At 46.9% G+C, this 19,198-nt stretch overlaps 1 protein-coding gene across 2 annotated transcripts in view; it reads left to right on the plus strand.

Moving 5' to 3' along the window:
- The first annotated feature begins 284 nt into the window (after positions 1-284).
- Positions 285-19,198, plus strand: part of BCO1 (beta-carotene oxygenase 1) — a 33,761-nt gene continuing 14,847 nt past the window's right edge. Inside the window, exons 1-6 of one of the 2 annotated variants that reach the window (XM_033129348.1) lie at positions 285-536; positions 3,525-3,653; positions 9,094-9,223; positions 10,726-10,873; positions 12,533-12,680; positions 16,530-16,753. In XM_033129348.1, the coding sequence (XP_032985239.1) occupies positions 473-536; positions 3,525-3,653; positions 9,094-9,223; positions 10,726-10,873; positions 12,533-12,680; positions 16,530-16,753 (843 nt within the window). In that variant the 5' untranslated portion in view covers positions 285-472. Of the gene's footprint in view, positions 537-3,524; positions 3,654-9,093; positions 9,224-10,725; positions 10,874-12,532; positions 12,681-16,529; positions 16,754-19,198 lie in introns of those variants that run through there. The other variant, XM_033129349.1, reaches the window with a different exon arrangement.

Raw genomic sequence — 19,198 nt, forward strand, 5'->3', positions numbered from 1 at the left:
TATAAACCACCTCCACCTCCTAGGTTTGTTTATTTCAAACAGCATACCAAAGCAGAATGCACCGCTAAATTATCCCGCCAATCTAAACCCAGCAAGAAACTCCTTTGTTGAACCAAAAATGGAACTGGAAAGGGAGAGTTGGGGATATGCTAAGATTAAAGATTAACTAGAACACCTGGTTGGGGAATTGACCTTTGACCAAAGATAAATAGTGCAGCTGCAGCGTCCCCCTCCACCCACCCACCCCCACCCCCCACCCCCCACCCCCTCCTGGCATTCAAAAGATACCAGGCCCTCAGAGAGGGAAAACGAAAAGGGAGAAACAAGTGGCACCAAAAGGGAAGGAGGTATCTGTAAAGGAAGGAAGCTGCAGGAGAGCCTGAAGGAAAGGAAAAGCAGAGCTAAGGAGCAATTGCCTGAACACAGAGGAGCGTCTGTTCACTGTCAGTATTATCTCTCGCTGCATCCTGTGATGGATGTACTATTTGGCAAAGATAAGAAAGAACAACTAGAGCCTGTGACAGCCAAAGTGACAGGTGAGCATTCTGTATGATTGGCTTTTCTTTTATGTTTAGATGTATGCATTTCTCTGCTTATAAAAGTAATACTTGTAAATTATTTGTGGAAAATCTGGAAAACAGTACATGGGAGAAAATGACCCGTAATCCAGACACATTCTCTGGAAAATCGAGGTGTGCTTTTATACGTTATAACTCAGTTTCCAAGAAGAGAGTTGTCCTCACTATTTGCAGGAGAAAACTCCCAGGAATGCTGCACTTGGCATATATACCATGCAATTATTCTGCAAAATGTGGCCCATTCCAACTGGGTGCTGTATTCGTGCAAATGTGTGCATCCTGAATTAGTTTCAAAGTAGACAAGCAGGATTGAACTCTCCCTGCTGCACATGTCCAGGGGAGGGCACGGAGAGCCTGCTGCGATTTCCTCTCAGGTATCACGGGTGATTTGGGCATGGGAGTACCTGCAGAGCCAGCAAAAGAGACTCCCAGGGGCGTCCTTCACAGGAACATTCCTTCATTGGGCTTTGTGTCTCGTTCATTTGTCTGGCTTTCTCCTCCTCTTCTGTGTTGCCACTTTTCTCGTGCCATCTTATTTAGACTCTACAGGGCAGTGACCAGGTCTGAACTCTCAGGCCCCCAGGATAGAGCTTGCTCAGTGTTCTGAGAACAAGTGGGTCAGCTCAGGGTCACAGGCAGGTTCCTCTTCGGAGAGATGGACTGGATGTTTTTCACAAAGAGGACAGCGGTGAGTGTTTATGAGGAAGGAAAGTCACGTGGGAGATTTGAACTGAGAAAATGCCTTGGAAATTGCATAGTGCTCAGTAAATGTTCTTTTCCTTATCCCTATGGCAATAACTACGCTTCGATTCATGTTTCCCTGCTCTGCCTCACCTGCTCCTCCTGTACCCTGGCTCTCTGAATAATCCCCCCATTTACTTAGTTGCCCAAGGCAAGAGTCTTGGCTGGCATGTTTTGGAGTGCTCCCTTTGCCGTTCCCCATATTTAATCAGACTCCAAGTCCTATCAGTTCTGTGTCCTTCGAGTCTCTTTGCTCCATAGTTTTTCCTCCATCCCCGCTGCTGCCACCCTTATCTTCCTCCCTCCCCTCGGTTCCTCCTCCCGTCAACACTCCACACTACAGCCAGAGACAACTTTTGAAACTTCCAAATCTGAGCATATTTCCTGGATATGAGATGACCAGAAGAGGCAGATCCTTAGAGACAGGGAGTAGATTAGTGGTTGCCAGAGGCTGGGGCTAAGGAATGAGGAGTGACTACTACCAAGCTTCTTTTGGGGGTGATGCAAGTGTTCTAGAATTGTATAATGGTGATGGTTGCACAACACTGTGAATATACTAAAAAAAAACCCCGATTTGTACACTTTAAAATGGTGTCTTTTTTGTTATGTGAATTTTATCAATTAAAAAAGTTGCACAAAAATGATCTTACTATTCCCTGTTATAACGGTCAAAGGTGTCCCATTCTTCTGACCCTCGAATCAAAGCCCTTGGGATGTGGTCTTGTTGACCTTTGTCACTTGGCCCCTGCTTGACTCCAGCCTCAATACTTATGATGTCCTCACTCAAATTACAGTCTGGTCTTACTAAACAGCTGGCATATCTTGTGGTCTTTGAACTGGTCTTTGATCTCTTGGTTCAGGTTCCTCCAGAGATAAGAATGCAGATGTAAGTAGTTTGTTTGGGACTTGATCCCAAGAAAAACTGGGAGGGAAGCCAATACAAGGGGCATTGTCAAGACACTGCCCACTGAGAGCCCTCGGAGCTGAGTCCTGCGGGCATGGTGTAAAATTTGCCTCCCCGTTCCCCCAGCACCCTATCTTTAGAGCAGTGCTACCCAATAGAAATATAATGTATGCCGCATGTGCAATTTTAAGTTTTCTAATAGCCACATTCAACAAAGCAAAAAGAAGGGCCGGCCCAGTGGCTCAGGCGGTAGGAGCTCTGTGCTCCTAACTCCGAAGGCTGCCGGTTCGATTCCCACATGGGCCAAAGGGCTCTCAACCACAAGGTTGCCGGTTCAACTCCTCGAGTCCCAAAAGAGATGGTGGACTGCGCCCCTCGCAACTAGCAACGACAACTGGACCTGGAGCTGAGCTGCGCCCTCCACAGCTAAGACTGAAAGGACAACAACTTGAAACTGAACGGCACCCTCCACAACTAAGATTTGAAAGGACAACAACAACTTGACTTGGAAAAAAGTCCTGGAAGTACACACTGTTCCCCAATAAAGTCCTGCTCCCCTTCCCCAATAAAATCTTTAAAAAAAAAAAAAAAAAAGCAAAAAGATACAGGTGAAAGTAGTTTTAATAGTATATTTTGTTTAACACACCAAACATGTCTAAAACATCAGTTCAACATGTAATCAGTATTTTTGAAATTGCTCATGAAATAGTTTCCTTTTTTTCATACTTATTCTTTGAAATCTGGTGTGTATTTTATACTTACAGTACATCTCAGTTTGGACTAGCAACATTTCAAGTGTTCCATTGCCACATGGGGCTAGTGGCTACCACATTGGACAGCACGGTTTTAGAATGTTTGTTTCTCATGCCTTCGTGAGGCAAATAAATACCTACTCTTCCTCAAGACTCATCCAGGTCACCTCCTCCAGGAAGCAGTCCTCACCCTCCTGTTCTCCCCGCCACGTCAGGGTGAGGTTCTGCTCCATGCAGCCCCCTGCCTGAGGCTGTTGCATTGCTTCTACCACCATTTATTTTGAATGTCTAACCACCCTGTTGGACAGAGATTCCTCTGTCTCTGTCTCCCAATGGAGTGTGAGCAACGTGAGGACGGGGAGGGTGCCTGTTCATCTTGGTACCCTCAGTGGTAGCATATTATACGTGTTCTGCAAATCACTGCTGAGTAAATTAATGGCTGGAGGGAGTGGTATTGGAGCTATGTCCTCAAATCCTTTCCACGGCCATTTCTTCTAGCTTTTTGGTTTAGACACGGAAACTGGAAACTAAAATTCTTTCTCCTAACAGGCAAGATTCCAGCGTGGCTACAGGGAACCCTGCTTCGCAACGGGCCTGGGAAGCACACGGTCGGGGAGACCAGATACAACCATTGGTTTGATGGGCTCGCCTTGCTCCACAGCTTCACAATTAGAGACGGTAAGAGCACTGTATAAGTTTGCTGTTACTGCTGTAACAGATTACCACAAATTTAGTAGCTTAAAACAGCATCAAGTTATTTTTTTACAGTTCTGGAAGTCTAAAATAGGTTTCACTGGGCTGAAATAAGGTGTTGGCCGGGCTGCATTTCTTCTCGAGGCTCTAGGAAAGAGTCCATTTTCTCGTCTTATCTAGTTTCTAGAAGTTGCCTGCATTCCTTGGTTTGTGACCCCATATCCATCTTCAAAGCCGGCAATCTCTCACATACTCTCTGTCTCTGCTTCTATCATCACACCTCTGACTCTAACCTTCCTGTCTCCCTCTTGTACGGACCTTTGTGATGACATTGGGCCCACCCAGATAATCCAGGACAATCTCTCTTTTCAAGATCCTTAATTTAATCACACCTACAATGTAATATATTCACAGGTTCCAGGGATTAGGACATGGAAATCTTGGGGAGGCAATTAGGCAATCAACCATAACTACAAACTTCCCTGGAAAGGTGGCCAAGTTTTTTTTTTCAGAGTTCAACTTGCAAAATAATATACATTCTCAATAAGGTGGGCAAGAGCAGGTGGAGGATTATTGGCTGTGGAATCAAACATGCATCGAATCACAATAGGGAGAATGCAGAGCTGAAAGGAACAAAGCTGAGTGTATTGCACACCAGGCAAAGGAGAGTCATGTCACTCAAGCAACACGTTCAGTGGGCTTTCCCTGAGTGGACACTGAATATAGGGCGGAAAGTAGGAAGTTTCACAAATAAGGCAAAATTCGGAGTTCAGGCGACCGGCTCACAAAGTGACTTGTAAACTTTGTGCTGTTGGCCATTGAGCTGGTTTGTCTCAGCAGCCAAGACGAGTTCTTAAAGAGATTCAGGATAGGTTGTATGAGGCTTTAGTAGGCTTAGGGTCACACGGTGGGCAAATTCATATCCAGGAGCTTCAGCTTTAATTTGAAATTTTAAATTTCAAATTAATGTGAAATTTTTCTTTAACCCCCGTGTTCTAGCCGAGGCAAACTGTGGTGCCTTCACCTCCTGTGGTCTTAGTTTCCTCATCAGTAAAAAGAGCTCAGTCATCCTTCCTGGAGAGTTGTCATGATGATTAGAAGTGTAGCTGTCTAGCAAGTACCTGACACCTGGTGGATGCTCAATAAATTATAAACCACCATCACTGTTCCTGGGTTTGAATCCCCCTCCACCATCCCAGCTAACATGTACCTAAGCTCTGTTACCCTGGCCACATTACTGACCTTCTTTCTGTATCTCAGTCTCCCCTCTATGAAACGAAGATATCAGTAGCATGTCTCATCGAGTTGCTGTGGGATTTAGAGGAATTAATATGTGTAAGGAGCTTTGTATGTCTGGCACATAAAACGTGCCCCTTTAAGCATTAACTATTATTTTTGCATAACTATATTTTCCTTCAAGCTGGTCAGCAATTATGTTTTGAATGCAGACTCTATGTTTTCACATGTTCAAACATTTCAGGAATGGAGACACCATGTGTGAAAACCATGAGCTCTGAGTTTGCAAAATCTTATAGATTTTACTGACACTCAGCCATAATGTGGGTGGTTCCATATATCCTGACAGTCCCAAGCCTTAACAATTTCCTCCTTTCCTAAACAGAAGTTACTAATGATTCTCAGGGAAATACGCATCGTTCTGGATGAGGTACAGGAAAGGTGGCTTCCTTTCCATGAGGCTCTGCTTCCCAGAGCGGCCAGGTCCTTGGTGATCCATTTCTGATACTCGCATTCATGCTTTATGGGAGGTGTTCCTGTCCGCTCTTTGCAGATGAAATGGAAACATTGGAGAGGTTGAATAACTTATCCAAGGTCACTGAGGTAGGGCTGAAATCTGAACTTGTGTTGACCAGAGTTCAACTTTGCAGCTGTTGTCCCTATCTCACCCCAACACACACACACACACACACACACACACACACACACACACACACACACCAACTACCTGAGAAATGGCAGGTTGCATAAGTGACTCCTCACAGCTTCTCAAGCAGTGGCTCTGGAATCCTTCCATAGAGACCTCCAGAGATAAGTGAACCAACAAGGGATGACAAGGCTATCTTGCAGAAACATGGCCAACGTCCACCAAAATCCTTGAATTGGATAAATGTGCAAATGACCAATGTTATCCCACATTGTTTAGACGTTCTAAAAGCTTCTAGTAGGTTTTCAAACTAAAAATGTATTGTCAAAGGTAAGTAGCTATTTTGTATTCTTTTATGAGATGGTCAGATGGGTGTGACCACATGAGGAGGCACAGAAAGGCTCAGGAAAACAATGGTTATTATACTATAGGTCCTAGGGACTGGCCAGCACTAGGCCACATGGGAAAACACCAGGGTGGTCAGAAGGCAGAAGATGGGGAGCAGGGGAAGCACATAGATCACGGCCTTTATTGGGGTTTCAAGGGAACGGCACGACAGGGCAGGGTAAACAATTTATCACTGGCTTGTGTGAGTAATTTCCGTGAGCTGTGAGCTGTGGTGGTGGTCTCTAGTTGCTGGCACCTAGGCCTGGGATAGTTAAAGCAGAGGAATATTGCCTCCTAGGGTGAAAGGACCAGGTCTGGCTCTGGATTGGTTAGTTTGCATATGAAAGACTTGCTGAGCCCTTTGCTTCTAAGAATTGGCTAGCCCAGGGAGGAACACAATACGGTAGCATGAAAGACTCAGTTCCATTCATAATCTGGAACTGGCTGGAAAGCATAGAGGGTACACCCAATTACTCACCCTTTCTCGTCCTGCTCTTGAACCTGGGCATGCCCTACTCTACTTTGCAATGATCAGTTTGGCCTTATCCAGCATAAGCTGGGGGGCCCAGAGTGCGGGTTCCCTGTTCAAATTGTTGTATCTTCATCACCTAGCATGGGGCCTGGCCCACAGGAGGCACTTTAAAGCTCTTTATGGAGCTGAAATGAAGTGAAGGAGGTAAAGATTGTTTTGGTAGAAGGACACAATACCTTCCCAACCCATCTCTTCAATACTCACTACAGGAAATGTTTGCTGGCCACTGGCCTAGGTGCTTCGCGCCCATCCACACTTCAGCCCTCACTATAGCTCCTGAGGTAGGTACCATTGTTACTATCTCCATTTTACAGATAAGCGTCTAAGACCCGAAGAGGCCAAGGAACTTTCCCAAATGTGCACACAGATAAGAGGCGTTGGTGGTCAGATATAAACCCAATGTTCTCTAAATCCAGAGTACTAAGTCCTGACCTTTATGCAATTGTGTCCCCATTCTCCCATTCTGCCAGCTACCATGTCTCCCCATCTCTCCAGCCCAATCCTCTCGAGGCTGCCAAATTGCCAGTGTTGGTGTGGCACAGCTTGGCCTCGTCTCTCCTCTCCTCTAGAACTCTCAATGGCTCCCCATTGTCTAACAGCAGAAATATAAACTAAAAATGTTAAGTACTTCTATCATGATTCAAGAGGGTTCTTGGATTTGCAGAGAACACAAAGCCAGTATTTCTCAAAAGATGATTTGTGGACCTTCTGCATTGGAATCCTTTGGGATTCTCATTAAAGCTGCAAATCCTGACACACACATAAACATACATACCCCTAGCCCCCATCCCTCAGGGCTTGAGTGAATCAGAATCCTGAAGATTAGGGACAGAGCATCTTACGTTTCTAACACATTTCCCAGATGACCCTAAGCACACTGCGGTTTGGAAAAAACGCCAGCCTGGCTGCCCAGTCCCACCCAAGACCAAGCCCCTCAGGGTGCTGTGAGGTGGGACTCAGTCTTCTGTAATGTTTTAAAAACACCAGGTGATTCTAGAGTACAGCCAGCATGGAGAACCTAAATTACTGCCAAACCAATAAGACTTCGAAACAAGAAGGCAAATAAAAATGGCTTGTGGCCTTCAGTAGAGGCCAGAGAAGTTAAAGATTTAAAAAGCTAACAAAGGTTTGAATAAAAGAGGCAGAGTGGAGTAGGGGAAACCAAGTGAAGGGTATCAGGACCGCTCTTTTCTGTAAGTCTAAAATGATTTCAAAGTAAAACGTTTGTATAAAGCAGGCATAGGAAGGTGTGAATCCAGGTCTCCTTCAGCCATATACGATAATTTTCTAATAAAAGGCAAGGTTATTGTCCCAGGAGGATTTGAATATGTGAATTCCAAAGCCAAAGTCGCCAAGATTTACAGACAAAAGAGCTCTTGAGAATTTAGCCTTTCCAAAGCTGACTTTTTCAATTGTTATAGTTCCAAAGTAGCCTTTTGGAAAGGTCGCTTTAAAAAATATGTGTATATATACTTATACATGTATACATATATGTACATACATGTATACATATGTGTGTGTGTGCCTCCCCCTCTCCATAAACCAGACCCAGTTCTAGAAGATTCCAAGCAGGAGTCTGTTTACTTGTGTCCCTTTAGGAGGAAGGTGGCTAATTGGACTGTCCCATGAGCAGGGTGGTAGGGAATGAGTGGTGGCTCCTTCTTTAATCTCAGCCTCAAAGCTGAGTGTCAGCCTTGAGCCATTCCAGAGACACATTTTCCTGTGATCTCTGAGTGCTCCGTGCTCTGTGGTTGGTTGTTTATAGGAAATGAGTACCTCGCCTGTCGACAACCAGCCTGGGCTGGGTGTTTACATTTCAAGTGAACAGAATTCGGCATTTTAAGTAAAGCGCCATAGGGCCCAAAGCACTTTAGCCAGTGCCTATGGAGGACCCTCAGAGAGAGTGACCAGAAAAGGACAGGCCAGCTCAAGGGGAGACCAAGGTGGCCCTAAAGCAGGTTCTGTGTATTATGGGGCTGAAGACCAGTGTGTGTGGCCTCCCAACCCCCAGGTGAGTCTTCCTGCCTCCAGGATTTTTTTGGACAACATAGAATTTCAGAGCCATCACTTATCAATGTGTGACAATGGCCCAAAGTCCTTATATCATCCCGTCTCATTTAAAACTGCCAACACTAGTTGGGGAGGACTGTGTGATACCCACTTTCCAGTTGAGGAAACTGAGATTCAATGAGATGAAGAGGCACTCAAAGTCACAGGACTTAGATTGGGACTAACCCAGAGCCAAAGCCCTGTCCACTCTACCCACTGCATCTCAATAGCATATGTAGCTTTTATTGAGCACCTACTATGTGCTAAGTGCTTTACAGGCCTTAAATGTCATGGCAACTCTGTAAGAAAGGTATCATGACCTCCACATTACAGTGGAGGGGACTGAGGCTGCCTCTGATACAGGTCAAGTGCATGACTAATAGACGGTGGAGTAAGGATTCATATCCGTGTGGAGACTTGAATTTCCTCAGGGGTAGAACTCTTGCCTGTCCTGCTCACCACTATATCCACATTTCATATCATCTTCCTCCAGTAAAACCCCTGGAATGGCTGAAATTGACATTAAAGCCCCATAAAGGTGTTGGCCTGGAATGATTCTGCTTCTTCTCTTTTAGGTGAAGTCCATTACAGGAGCAGATACTTGAGAAGTGACACCTATAACGCCAATGTCAAGGCAAACAGGATTGTGGTGTCAGAGTTTGGAACAATGGCCTATCCAGACCCCTCCAAAAACATATTTTCCAGGTAACTGTCCATTTTAAATCTGGTCATGCTTTTCTATCAAAACAAGCAGCGTTGGCTTCTCTGACATTTGTCTTTCGAGTGGATGAAAACTTCACGTGATTGGCCTTTGCCCATATATGCTGTGCGATTCTTGGTCACTGATAGCAAGAGAGGCAAAGAGCATCTGAGACTGATCATTAGGTGTTCTCCACATGGCTGGTGGGACAGCAGTTTGGAATTACCTAGCAAAATTACGAATGCACGTTCTCTTCAGTCTAGAGATTGTCTGAAATGACAAATGTACAAGATTATTCATCGCTGCATTATTTGTTATATTGAGGAATGGAAAATATCCAAATGTTCATCCACAGAGGAGTGGTTAAATAAATAACAGTATAGCTACACAAGAAAATGCCAGGAGGAAGTAAAAAGAAAAGAGAATGCTTTCTATGTACTGAATGGAAATATTTCCAAGATATATTAAGTGAAGAGGAAAAAGGAAGTTATATAAAGGTATATGATATGCTATATTTTGTATAAAAAGGCAGGAGGAAATCTAGATTTATATTTGCTTGTACGTGCATGAAAAAACTCCGGAAGGATCCATAAGGGAGTGGGAAACTGACAAATGGGGAAAACGGATAGGGGAAGATTTTTAGTTGTATACATTTTAAATCACTTGGGTTATGATGCAGATGGAAATATTACATATTCAGCAATTAAATTGTTGGCCATGGAATCAGGCCTGCTGTCAGTCTCCTTGATGCTCTTAAGATATGGAAGAGTTATGAAATATGTTACAGCTAGACTGGCCCGGAGATAGAAGATTGCTTCTGCTTTTCCAGAACTGCACCGAACTTACATTTGCAGATGGGGATAGAGTCAGTGAGGAAAATTGGAGGGGGAGAAAATGAATTTAAAACCACAACCTCTGGGGCATCCTTGCTGTTACATTATTTGCCAATAGGGGGAGCACTAACCAATACACTGATACAGGATTTTTCTTCCTGCTTTGAGCTTGCCTTCTGATCAAATTAGTTATGAGTTCTTAACGCAAAATTAGTTTGCTTTCTGTTTTTTGAAAAAAAAACTCATTTGAGGTAACCAGTGTGGACTCACATTCCTGCCAAAAGCAGGGATTAGCTGTTTTGGTAGTCTTTGAGAGCCATTATGGGTACACGGATGATTTCTGTAGAGCTTCTTAAAATACTTCAGAACAACCCAGCAGCTCTTTCTGGCTCTGGTACGGGATACCTTTGGATTTCTGAGAGCTGAGGAGGGCTCAGTTGGTGGCCATGTTGTCCCAGCCGACTGACTCCTTAGATGACTCAACACGGTGGTGTCTTTGGGCAGCTGGTTATCAGAGTCCTCAAGATTCTTTAAGCAACACACTGGGACCAAGTTCTTTTCCTTCCGTAGTTGAAGTAGAGCATTTAAAGTAGGAAAACAAAAAACATCTCAAGCAGAAGCTTCCAGCTTGGTGGACACAGCCCCTGACCCCGCTGATTTGCTTTGCTCTCTAGAGCCTTCTCCTACCTGTCCCACACTATCCCCGATTTCACAGACAACTGCTTGATTAACATCATGAGGTGTGGAGAAGACTTCTATGCCACCACAGAGACCAATTACATCCGAAAAATCAACCCACAGACCCTGGAAACTCTGGAAAAGGTATCAGTGAATCTACAACCAACATCAGTTCCTGACTCAAGACGGGGACCCTCTGGGTGAGGCCACGGGGTCTGCAGGAACTCATGGGTGGAGCCCGCCCCTCTAATGCCACTGGCTCTTAGGTGTCCTCAGCATAGCACTTGTGCTAGATTCTGAGCTCCCTTAGGGCTGGGACTGTATCTTTCCATCTTTCCATCTGTATTCATTCCTGAGGCTACTGTAACAAGTGCTGCAAACATGGTGGGGTAAAACAACAGAAATTTATTCTCCCAGTTCTGGGGCCTGGAAGTGTGACATCAGTGTATCAGCAGGGCCAGGCTCCAGCTGAAGGCTCTACGGGAGGATCCTTCCTTGCCTCCTCCAGCTTCTGGTGGTTGCCAGCAATTCTTGGTGTTCTTTGGCTGATAGATGGATGTATCACTCCAATCTCGTCTAAGGATATAAATCATTGGATTAAGGCCCTCCCTCATCCAGCATGACCTCATTTTAAGTTGATTACATCTATAAAGACCCTCTTTCCAAATACACGTACCAGGAGTTAGGACTTTAACGTATTTTTTTGGAAGATACAGTTAAACCCATAGCAGAGTTCATAGTCCTTGGCACTGAATGGGAGCTCAGTGGGAGTCTGAATGAATGAATGAATGAATGAATGAATGAATGAATGAATGAATGCATGGATGGGTGTGCTGAAACACCCAGGACTCCCAGTAGCCCTACCTTGTATTGATCTAAGAGGGAGGCATTTGGCAGAGACCAAGGGTACAAAAATAAATGCCTAAGTAGATACCTTCCTGGGCAGAACGAAGTCCACATTTTTTGTGAAAATCAATAGGCCCACTTTCAATTTTCTCCGGCTGGCTGTTCAAAGCCTCAATGTCTTCGCAATACATTTTAACAATCTGTTAAAAGGAGTGCTTTTCTTAGCTGTGAAGTTATGTCCAGCTCGTTTTAAGCTAGATGGCACTAGTACGTTCCACAGAGCTGCAGAGAGGAAATACTAGGAGAGAAGGGAGAATTGCTTGACTTTTGGCTGGAGGTTGTGCTATTCTGGGGGATGAATGGGGGACAGCTGGTTCACTGGCCACCTCATTATTTTACAGTCGTGGCCTGTTCAGGGTGGGGTCATTACTGAGCTTGCTAGTTGAATTTTGCTTTGACCAAATGTTTTTGTAACCTCTCTGTTCCCAGAATAGTCCTATGAGAGAGGCCTGGAGATTTCTGACTCTGTGGAATGCAGAAGGGGAGGAATTAAATGTCTTAGGTGGAATGACACAGAGCAATGGCCAAGATTAGCACTGAAGGCTGCCTCTCTGCCTCAGAGGTCATTGATCAGAGCTTTCTGTCTCCATGCTGAGGACCCCCTGACCCCACCTGGCAGGGCCAAGCAGCAGGATCCGGAAAAACTGCCACAGGAAACACACATACAGCTCACTAACCCCCCTGCCACTGATTTGGGGTAGGAGGCCCCCCCCTCCACCCATGCAGTTATATCAGGTTGCAAGAGTAAACATCCTCTTTAAAGGTGAAGTCTGCCTTATTTTCAGATCAGGAGATGTGCAAAAATAACCGTCATCTCTCTTAACCTAGAACAGTCAGCTTTTCACAGGACTTTATCCTCTCCCCTTTGTAAAACTAGGTGCCTGTCATGTTTTGCAGGTTGATTATCGTAAATATGTGACTGTAAATTTGGCAACGGCTCATCCTCATTACGATGCAGCTGGAAATGTCTTCAACATAGGCACAGCCATTGTGGACAAGGGCAAGACCAGATACGTGGTTTTTAAGATCCCGGCTGCAGTCCCAGGTGGGTCACTCTGGGAGCACAGTGAAGCCAGGGCTGGCTCCTTCTGAACAGTGCCGACTTCTGTTAATGACACTAGACTCCATCTGACACTTTCCTTTCTAGATGATTCAGATGACATGAACTCACTTTTCTTCTTTAGGAAGAAAAGAGATGTTGCTGTGCTTCCTTTTGGAAGAAGTGAATCCCTTTACTATTTTACACGCCTTTGCTTTAGGTTCCAGTTCATTAATTCATTAATTTCTCCATCATTCATCTATCATCCATCATCTACTCATCCATCCATCCTCTCATCCATCCATCCATTCATCATTCACCCATCTATCCTCCCTCCTTCCCTCTCTCCCTCCCTTCCGCCCTTCCTTCTTTTACAGTCATTTTTTCAGCCTTCTGACAAACCTTTGTATGTCAGGGCTGTGCCACCCACTTTCATTCCAGCCCCCGATGCCAGGTTCCCAGGTTTGTTCAGGGTACTCAGCCCTGCTGGGATCTACTCCAGATCCCCGCCCTGTTCTCCGGGCTTTCTGGACCTTCTCCACTTTGTGTCAGGATCCTGGAGGGAAGCCCAGGCCAGTTGTGATTGCATGTTCCTGAGGGGGAGGAAGGCGGGGCTCCTGGTCCCTATTTCTCCAGGACCCTCCTGGGAACCACACCAACAAGACCAGGCCTGCGATGGTGGCTGGAGACAGGGCAGCACCACGAGGGTGCTTGGCCTGACCTTGTTTAGGAAAACTGGTTTCTGTCTGTGACCCCTATTGCTGCTCCTCCCCCCCATAGTCCTGTAGAACCTCCTGAGCAAATTACCAGGCTCTGGGGTCAGAAGGTAAAATGAGTCTTCTTGTTAAATTGAACTCCTATTAATTAAGTCAATAAAGGTTGATATAGGGTCTAGCTTGGAACCCTAGAATTTCAGGCCTGGGGATGATCTAGGCATTTGAGTTTGCCACCTCATATTACAGAGGAGGACTCTGAAGCCCACGGGATCAGGTGGCTTGCCCATGGTCACACAGTTTGCAGAAGCCACCAACATTGTGCAACATCATGCTTCATGCTGGTGGCTTCCCTGGGATCACATCCATCTCCTGCCTGCCAGGCCAGGGTGCTTTACATTTCAGTGTGCTTTGCACTCCATTTGTTTTGTGAAGAAAAAGATTAGCCCACAACCCACAGCCTCCCTCCCACCAGCCAGCTGTTCACAGTATGCACAGGTGGCCACAAGGAAGGTAGGGACGCTTGCAGGTAACTCATTAGAAACCAGCCCCAGGCCTGGGTGGGGAGGCCTTTTGGCCAGTGGGTGACTCATCCTTGCAGAAAAATAAGAAAACCAAACGTGTACTGAGCACTTTCAGTGTTTGGGCCCTGGGTGAGGTATTTACATTACTCCATTATTTCATTCTGTTCTCTGCCTTCACGCTGAGCATCATGGCCCGTAACACATAACAGAGGAGGCAGCCAGTCTAAGGGGCTATGTCTTCTTGGCTTAACCCTGTGACTTTGGCCCTAATTATAGGCCATTCCACTAAGCCTCAGTTTCCCATCTGTAAAATGGGAATCATATAGCCTACCTCGATGGACACAGTATATGTAAAAGCCCCTCATCATGATAGGTACTTAGTCTCATTTCCAGGTATTTCAGACGGGCAATACCAAGAGCAATTCATGGAAACCCTGTGAAATACATGTCTAATTTAGAAAAACTCCAGTTTTCCCTTTTGCTTCTCTCCCGCATGTCTGCTGCGCTTTCACACTACCACCACACTCACAATGCTTCTGACACTAGATGTGTGTGTATGTGTGTGTGTGGGGGGGGCGTTTCCTACACCAAGCAATTCTCTGCGATACCAGCTGGCGTCCTGTAACTGAACTCATTTCTGAGGCTACCTACCTGATAGTGTCAGGCCTCTCAGGTTAAGGGCTCAGTCCCACAAGACTGCTCCCATCCCACGTCAGATGCCAATTGCAAGTTGTAGGTCCCCAGTTTACCTACAACTTCTGTTCGACTAGGCTACAAATTGAGAGTTCCCACAATCCCCTCCTCAGGTTTGATTAATTTGCTAGAGTGACTCACAGAACTCAGGGAAACACATTTACCAGTTTATTGAAGGATATCACAAAGGCTACAGATGAACAGCCAGATGAAGAGACACCTAGGTTGAGGTCTGGGAGGATCCTGCAAACAGGAACTCTGTGCCGTGGAGTTGGGGTACATCACCCTCCCGGTTTGTATGTATTCATCCACCTGCAAGCTCTCCGAACCCCATACTGTTGGGCTTTTATGGAGGCTTTCTCACCTAGGCATGATCGATTATTAACTCCATTTCTAGCCCTTCTCCTCTCTCTGGAGGATAGGGGCCGGGCTGAAAATGCCAAGCTTCTAATCACAGCTTGGTCTTTCTGCTGACGAGCCCCCACCCAGGCGCCCACCCAGAGTCTCCTCATCAGAACAGAAGATGCTTCTAGTGCTCTTATCGCTTACAATTTTACAAGGATTTTAGGAGCCCTGTGTCAGGGATGGGGTCAAAGACCAGGATTAGAACAAGAGATGCTCCTAGTGCTCTTATCATTTAGCAAAGAAATTACAAGCGTTTTAGGATATCTGTGCCAGGAGCTGTGGGCAGAGGCCAATATACCATGTTTCCCTAAAAATAAGACCTCACCGGAAAATAAGCCCTAGCGTGATTTTTCAGGATGACATCCCCTGAACATAAGCCCTAATGCATCTTTGGGAGCAAAAATTAATATAAGACCCGGTCTTATTTTAGGGGAAACACAGTATTAACATATTTCTTCTATTAACACATAACGTCAAGTGATGGTTTTCTGGGGCCGGCCCGGTGGCTCGGGTGGTTGGAACGCCATGCTTCTAACGCCGAGGTTGCCGGTTGGATTCCCACATGGGCCAGTCTAAGAGTGTGAATAGTGGCTCTTCCTGGAGCGGGGCTGCCGTGAACAGCCGGAGGTCAGCTTGAGCTGCCATGGGCCAGCGTGAGCGGCCAGCGAGAGCTGCCGTGAACTGCTATGAGCAGTGGATGGACGACCGGCGACCAAACTGCCTCAGCCGGGGGAACGCAAGGCTCCTAATACCAGCATGGGCCAGGGAGCTGAGTCCTACACAACTAGACTGAGAAACAACAGCTTGAACCGGAGGGGGCGGGGAGGTGGAAGAAGGGGGAAAAAAAAATCGATGGTCCTCAGCAAAATGTCAAAGCGTAAGCCTGGGCAGCCGGCCCATCACCTGGGTGCTTGAAGGCAATGTAGAACCTTGGGCCCCAGCACACTGGGTGACACGTTTTGTCATGATCCCCAGATGATCTGCATGCACGTTCAAGTTTGAGAAGCACTGCTCCAGAGCAGGGGTTGACAAACTCTTTCTGTAAAGGGTCCAAGAGTAAATATTAATATTTGAGGCTTTGCAGGTTCGCAGCCTCTGTCGCAACTGCTCAGCAATGCTGGTATAGCTTGAACGCAGAAGCAGCCACGGACCCTGCGTAAGGGGGGAGTGTGGCTGTGTTCCAAATAAACCTTGATATAAAAGCAGATGGAGGCTGGATTAGCCCCCGGGTTGTGGTTGCAGACCCACGTTTCTGAGGCCTGACTTTGTGGCTTGGTGTTTTCAGATGGTAGAACCAGGTCTCACAAGGGAGGGAGGAGTGGGCCTGAGCGGGAAGGACTCTGCACCTCTGCCCCTGTGTCAGCCAGGCAGCAACCCCTTCATCTGATTTACTTGTCGGCCGATATTCAAAGGTGCTTCTTAGGGACCAGGTCAGTTTGAGAGGCTCAGCTGCAGGTGATGGTGGCGTGGTCTGCGGCAGCCAGGCCCTGCACTGTGCCTGAGGCTTGCTTTTTTTCTAGAGGGTGGGATGAAGACGAAGAGTCCCTTGGAGCACGTGGAGGTGCTCTGCTCCATTGCCTCCCGCTCCCTCTTCTCCCCGAGCTATTACCACAGCTTCGGCATCACCGAGAACTACATCGTTTTCCTGGAGCAGCCTTTCAAGATGGATATTCTCAAAATGGCGACTGCGTACATCCGGGGAGTGAGCTGGGGTTCCTGCCTGACTTTCCACAAGGAGGATGTGGTAAGGAGGCCTGGCTGGGACCTCCAGTCCTAGGACAGCCAGAAGCAGAGACAGAGGTCAGCATGGAGGAGGTTTCCTAGGGAGGGGAAAGTGAGCTACCATGGAGTCTCCCCAGAGGCATCAGCAACCTTCCAGAGAGTTCTGAAGCTGGGATGGTCTCTCAGAGTGGTCCTGAGTTAGGGCAAAGGGGCCAGGCCTTTACACTCCACATCAGTAAGTCTGTAGAGCAGATTGTCCCTGAAGGGGGTGTGACCTTGCACAAAGTGGCTTCATCAGCCACAGCAGTCCCCACTCATCCAGCAGCAAAGGGGCTGCTCCTCAGTCCTAACCAATATCTGGGCTCCTGCAGCCTCCATCATCCACTGCCAAGGCCCTTTCAGCAGCCCTGCAGCCCTGGGGAATGTCAGGGAAGGGATGCCGTCAGTTATTCAGATATCATAATGACAGTGTTCCACCAGACAGTATGAGAAAAATGTCATCAATGTAGGTACACCTGGGTGCTCAGAGTGTGTGTGTGTCCATCCCCAGGTATATATGATGCCTATATGTATATGTATTCACATATGTACATGTATGCATATGTGTGTATGAATATACATATGCATGTATATGTGTACATATGTATATTTATTTGCTGTTGTTCCTTGTGAAAAATATCAAGTAATTCTCAGTGTCATCTATTGAAATAACACAGAAGTGTAGAAAGCAACGTATCAAGTCCCCGTCCCTTCTCCCACCCTCGCCCCATCCACTCCCTCCTTCAGAGGGAACCACCACCAGCCATTTGACATCCTTCTATTCCTCTTTTAACGCATCGTGCACATCTTTATGTACATAGACAAATATGTGTCCCATGGGTGGCGGACCACCTCTTTAAGGCCTGTCTTCTCTTATCAGAGAGGAAAGCGAGGTGTTTGAGGGAACAAAGGAGTGAGGTGAGGTCCCGCCTCTGCTCAGACCTTTCAGTTATTGCCCATCTTCCTTGGAATAAGATCCAAAGGCCTCACTCATCGGCCTGTACATCCCCGCGTGCCCTCATCCCAACCACTGGCTCCCTGCTCACTCCACCTCCTCCTGTATCACCTGTATCTTAAACCAGCCAAACATGTTCCTGCTCAGGTCCTTTGCATTTTCCATTCCCTGGAATGTTCTTCTCCAGATGGCTTCCTCCTTCAGTTAATCTAGGTCTCAGCTAAGGTCTCCTGATCTTGAGACCTTCAGAGCTTGCCCCAGGCTTCCTCCATCCCCTGCCTTGCTTCATTTTTCTCAGTAGCGCTCATCATCCTTGACATACTATGTACGTATTTGATCCTTGACTGTTGGCTTCACCCCCATTGGAATATAAACTCCAGGAAAGCCTGGGCTTGCTTTTATTTGTCTCTCTAGTTCCTGAAAAAGTGACGTGTCGTAGGCCCTCTACAAACATTTGTGGAGCGAATGAGTGAACCAAGTTGGGTTTGCTCTGCAGCCAATCCTCAAACGTGCTGAGGAGCATCTCACTGGCAGGAGCTACAGGGCCTCTGGGCCTCCCACCTGAGGCCCCTGGGGATTCCCTGGCCCTGGAGAGTTCCACAGTGAGGAAACAGCCCCTGATGGCAGGGCAGAGAGCCCTGGAAGGGCTTTGGAATGCGTTGCAAGAACTTTCTGAAAGTCCCTGTGGCTGAGCCAGGGATTGAGATCCTGGGGAAGAAAAGGTTTAATATAATCACCCCTGTACTCACCTCCCCAGACCGACTCCCACCACCACGCTATCAAAGCCTTCCTCCTCTAACTCCTTAGCATTCAAAGCTTGATTCTGGGAGAAGGTGAGGAAGAATCAAACACGAGGGAAGAGGTGGTGAAAGAACAGCCTGGAGTGGTCCCTCCTTCCCTCCCTCCCTTTCAGAAGGAGGGTGGTTGGGCCAGATCTGCCAAAAGATAGAAACATCCCCCACCCCCTTGGATTAGGCAACTGGAGCTGCAGATACGGCTAATTACCACCCAGGGTGATACCGCCTTGTGACACCCAGAATGTGTGTGGAGGCCTAATGAGCTGTTACCCACGTGGGCTCCTTAACTAGAACCAGGTCACTCAGCCCTCCAGGGCAGGGGTGTTGCTGTGACAACCGCATCCTGGTAGCCAGCTCTGCAGTGGAGGTTGGAGAGGGGACTCAAAAGGGTAGGTGTGGGCTTAGAGTGTTAGGGGCTCTGGCTGTGGATGGAGCTCAGAGAGGCCTGGAGGTATGGCACCTGGTCAGTTCTCCCCAACTTGGCCATTTCCAGGGATCTGGCATGTTGCCGCCCATCTGGAATCACAGTCAAGTGAAGGAGGGTAAACAGTGCACCTCTGGGGCCTCCTTCAGACACTGTCTTCCTGGTGATACAGAGGCCCTGGGCCCCAAACTTCCTTCCTCTCCATTGTACATAAATGACCACAGATGCACCCACGGACAGCCCCCACTTACT

This window comes from Rhinolophus ferrumequinum, chromosome 15 (genome assembly GCF_004115265.2).
Source record: "Rhinolophus ferrumequinum isolate MPI-CBG mRhiFer1 chromosome 15, mRhiFer1_v1.p, whole genome shotgun sequence".
Taxonomy (NCBI): domain Eukaryota; kingdom Metazoa; phylum Chordata; class Mammalia; order Chiroptera; family Rhinolophidae; genus Rhinolophus; species Rhinolophus ferrumequinum.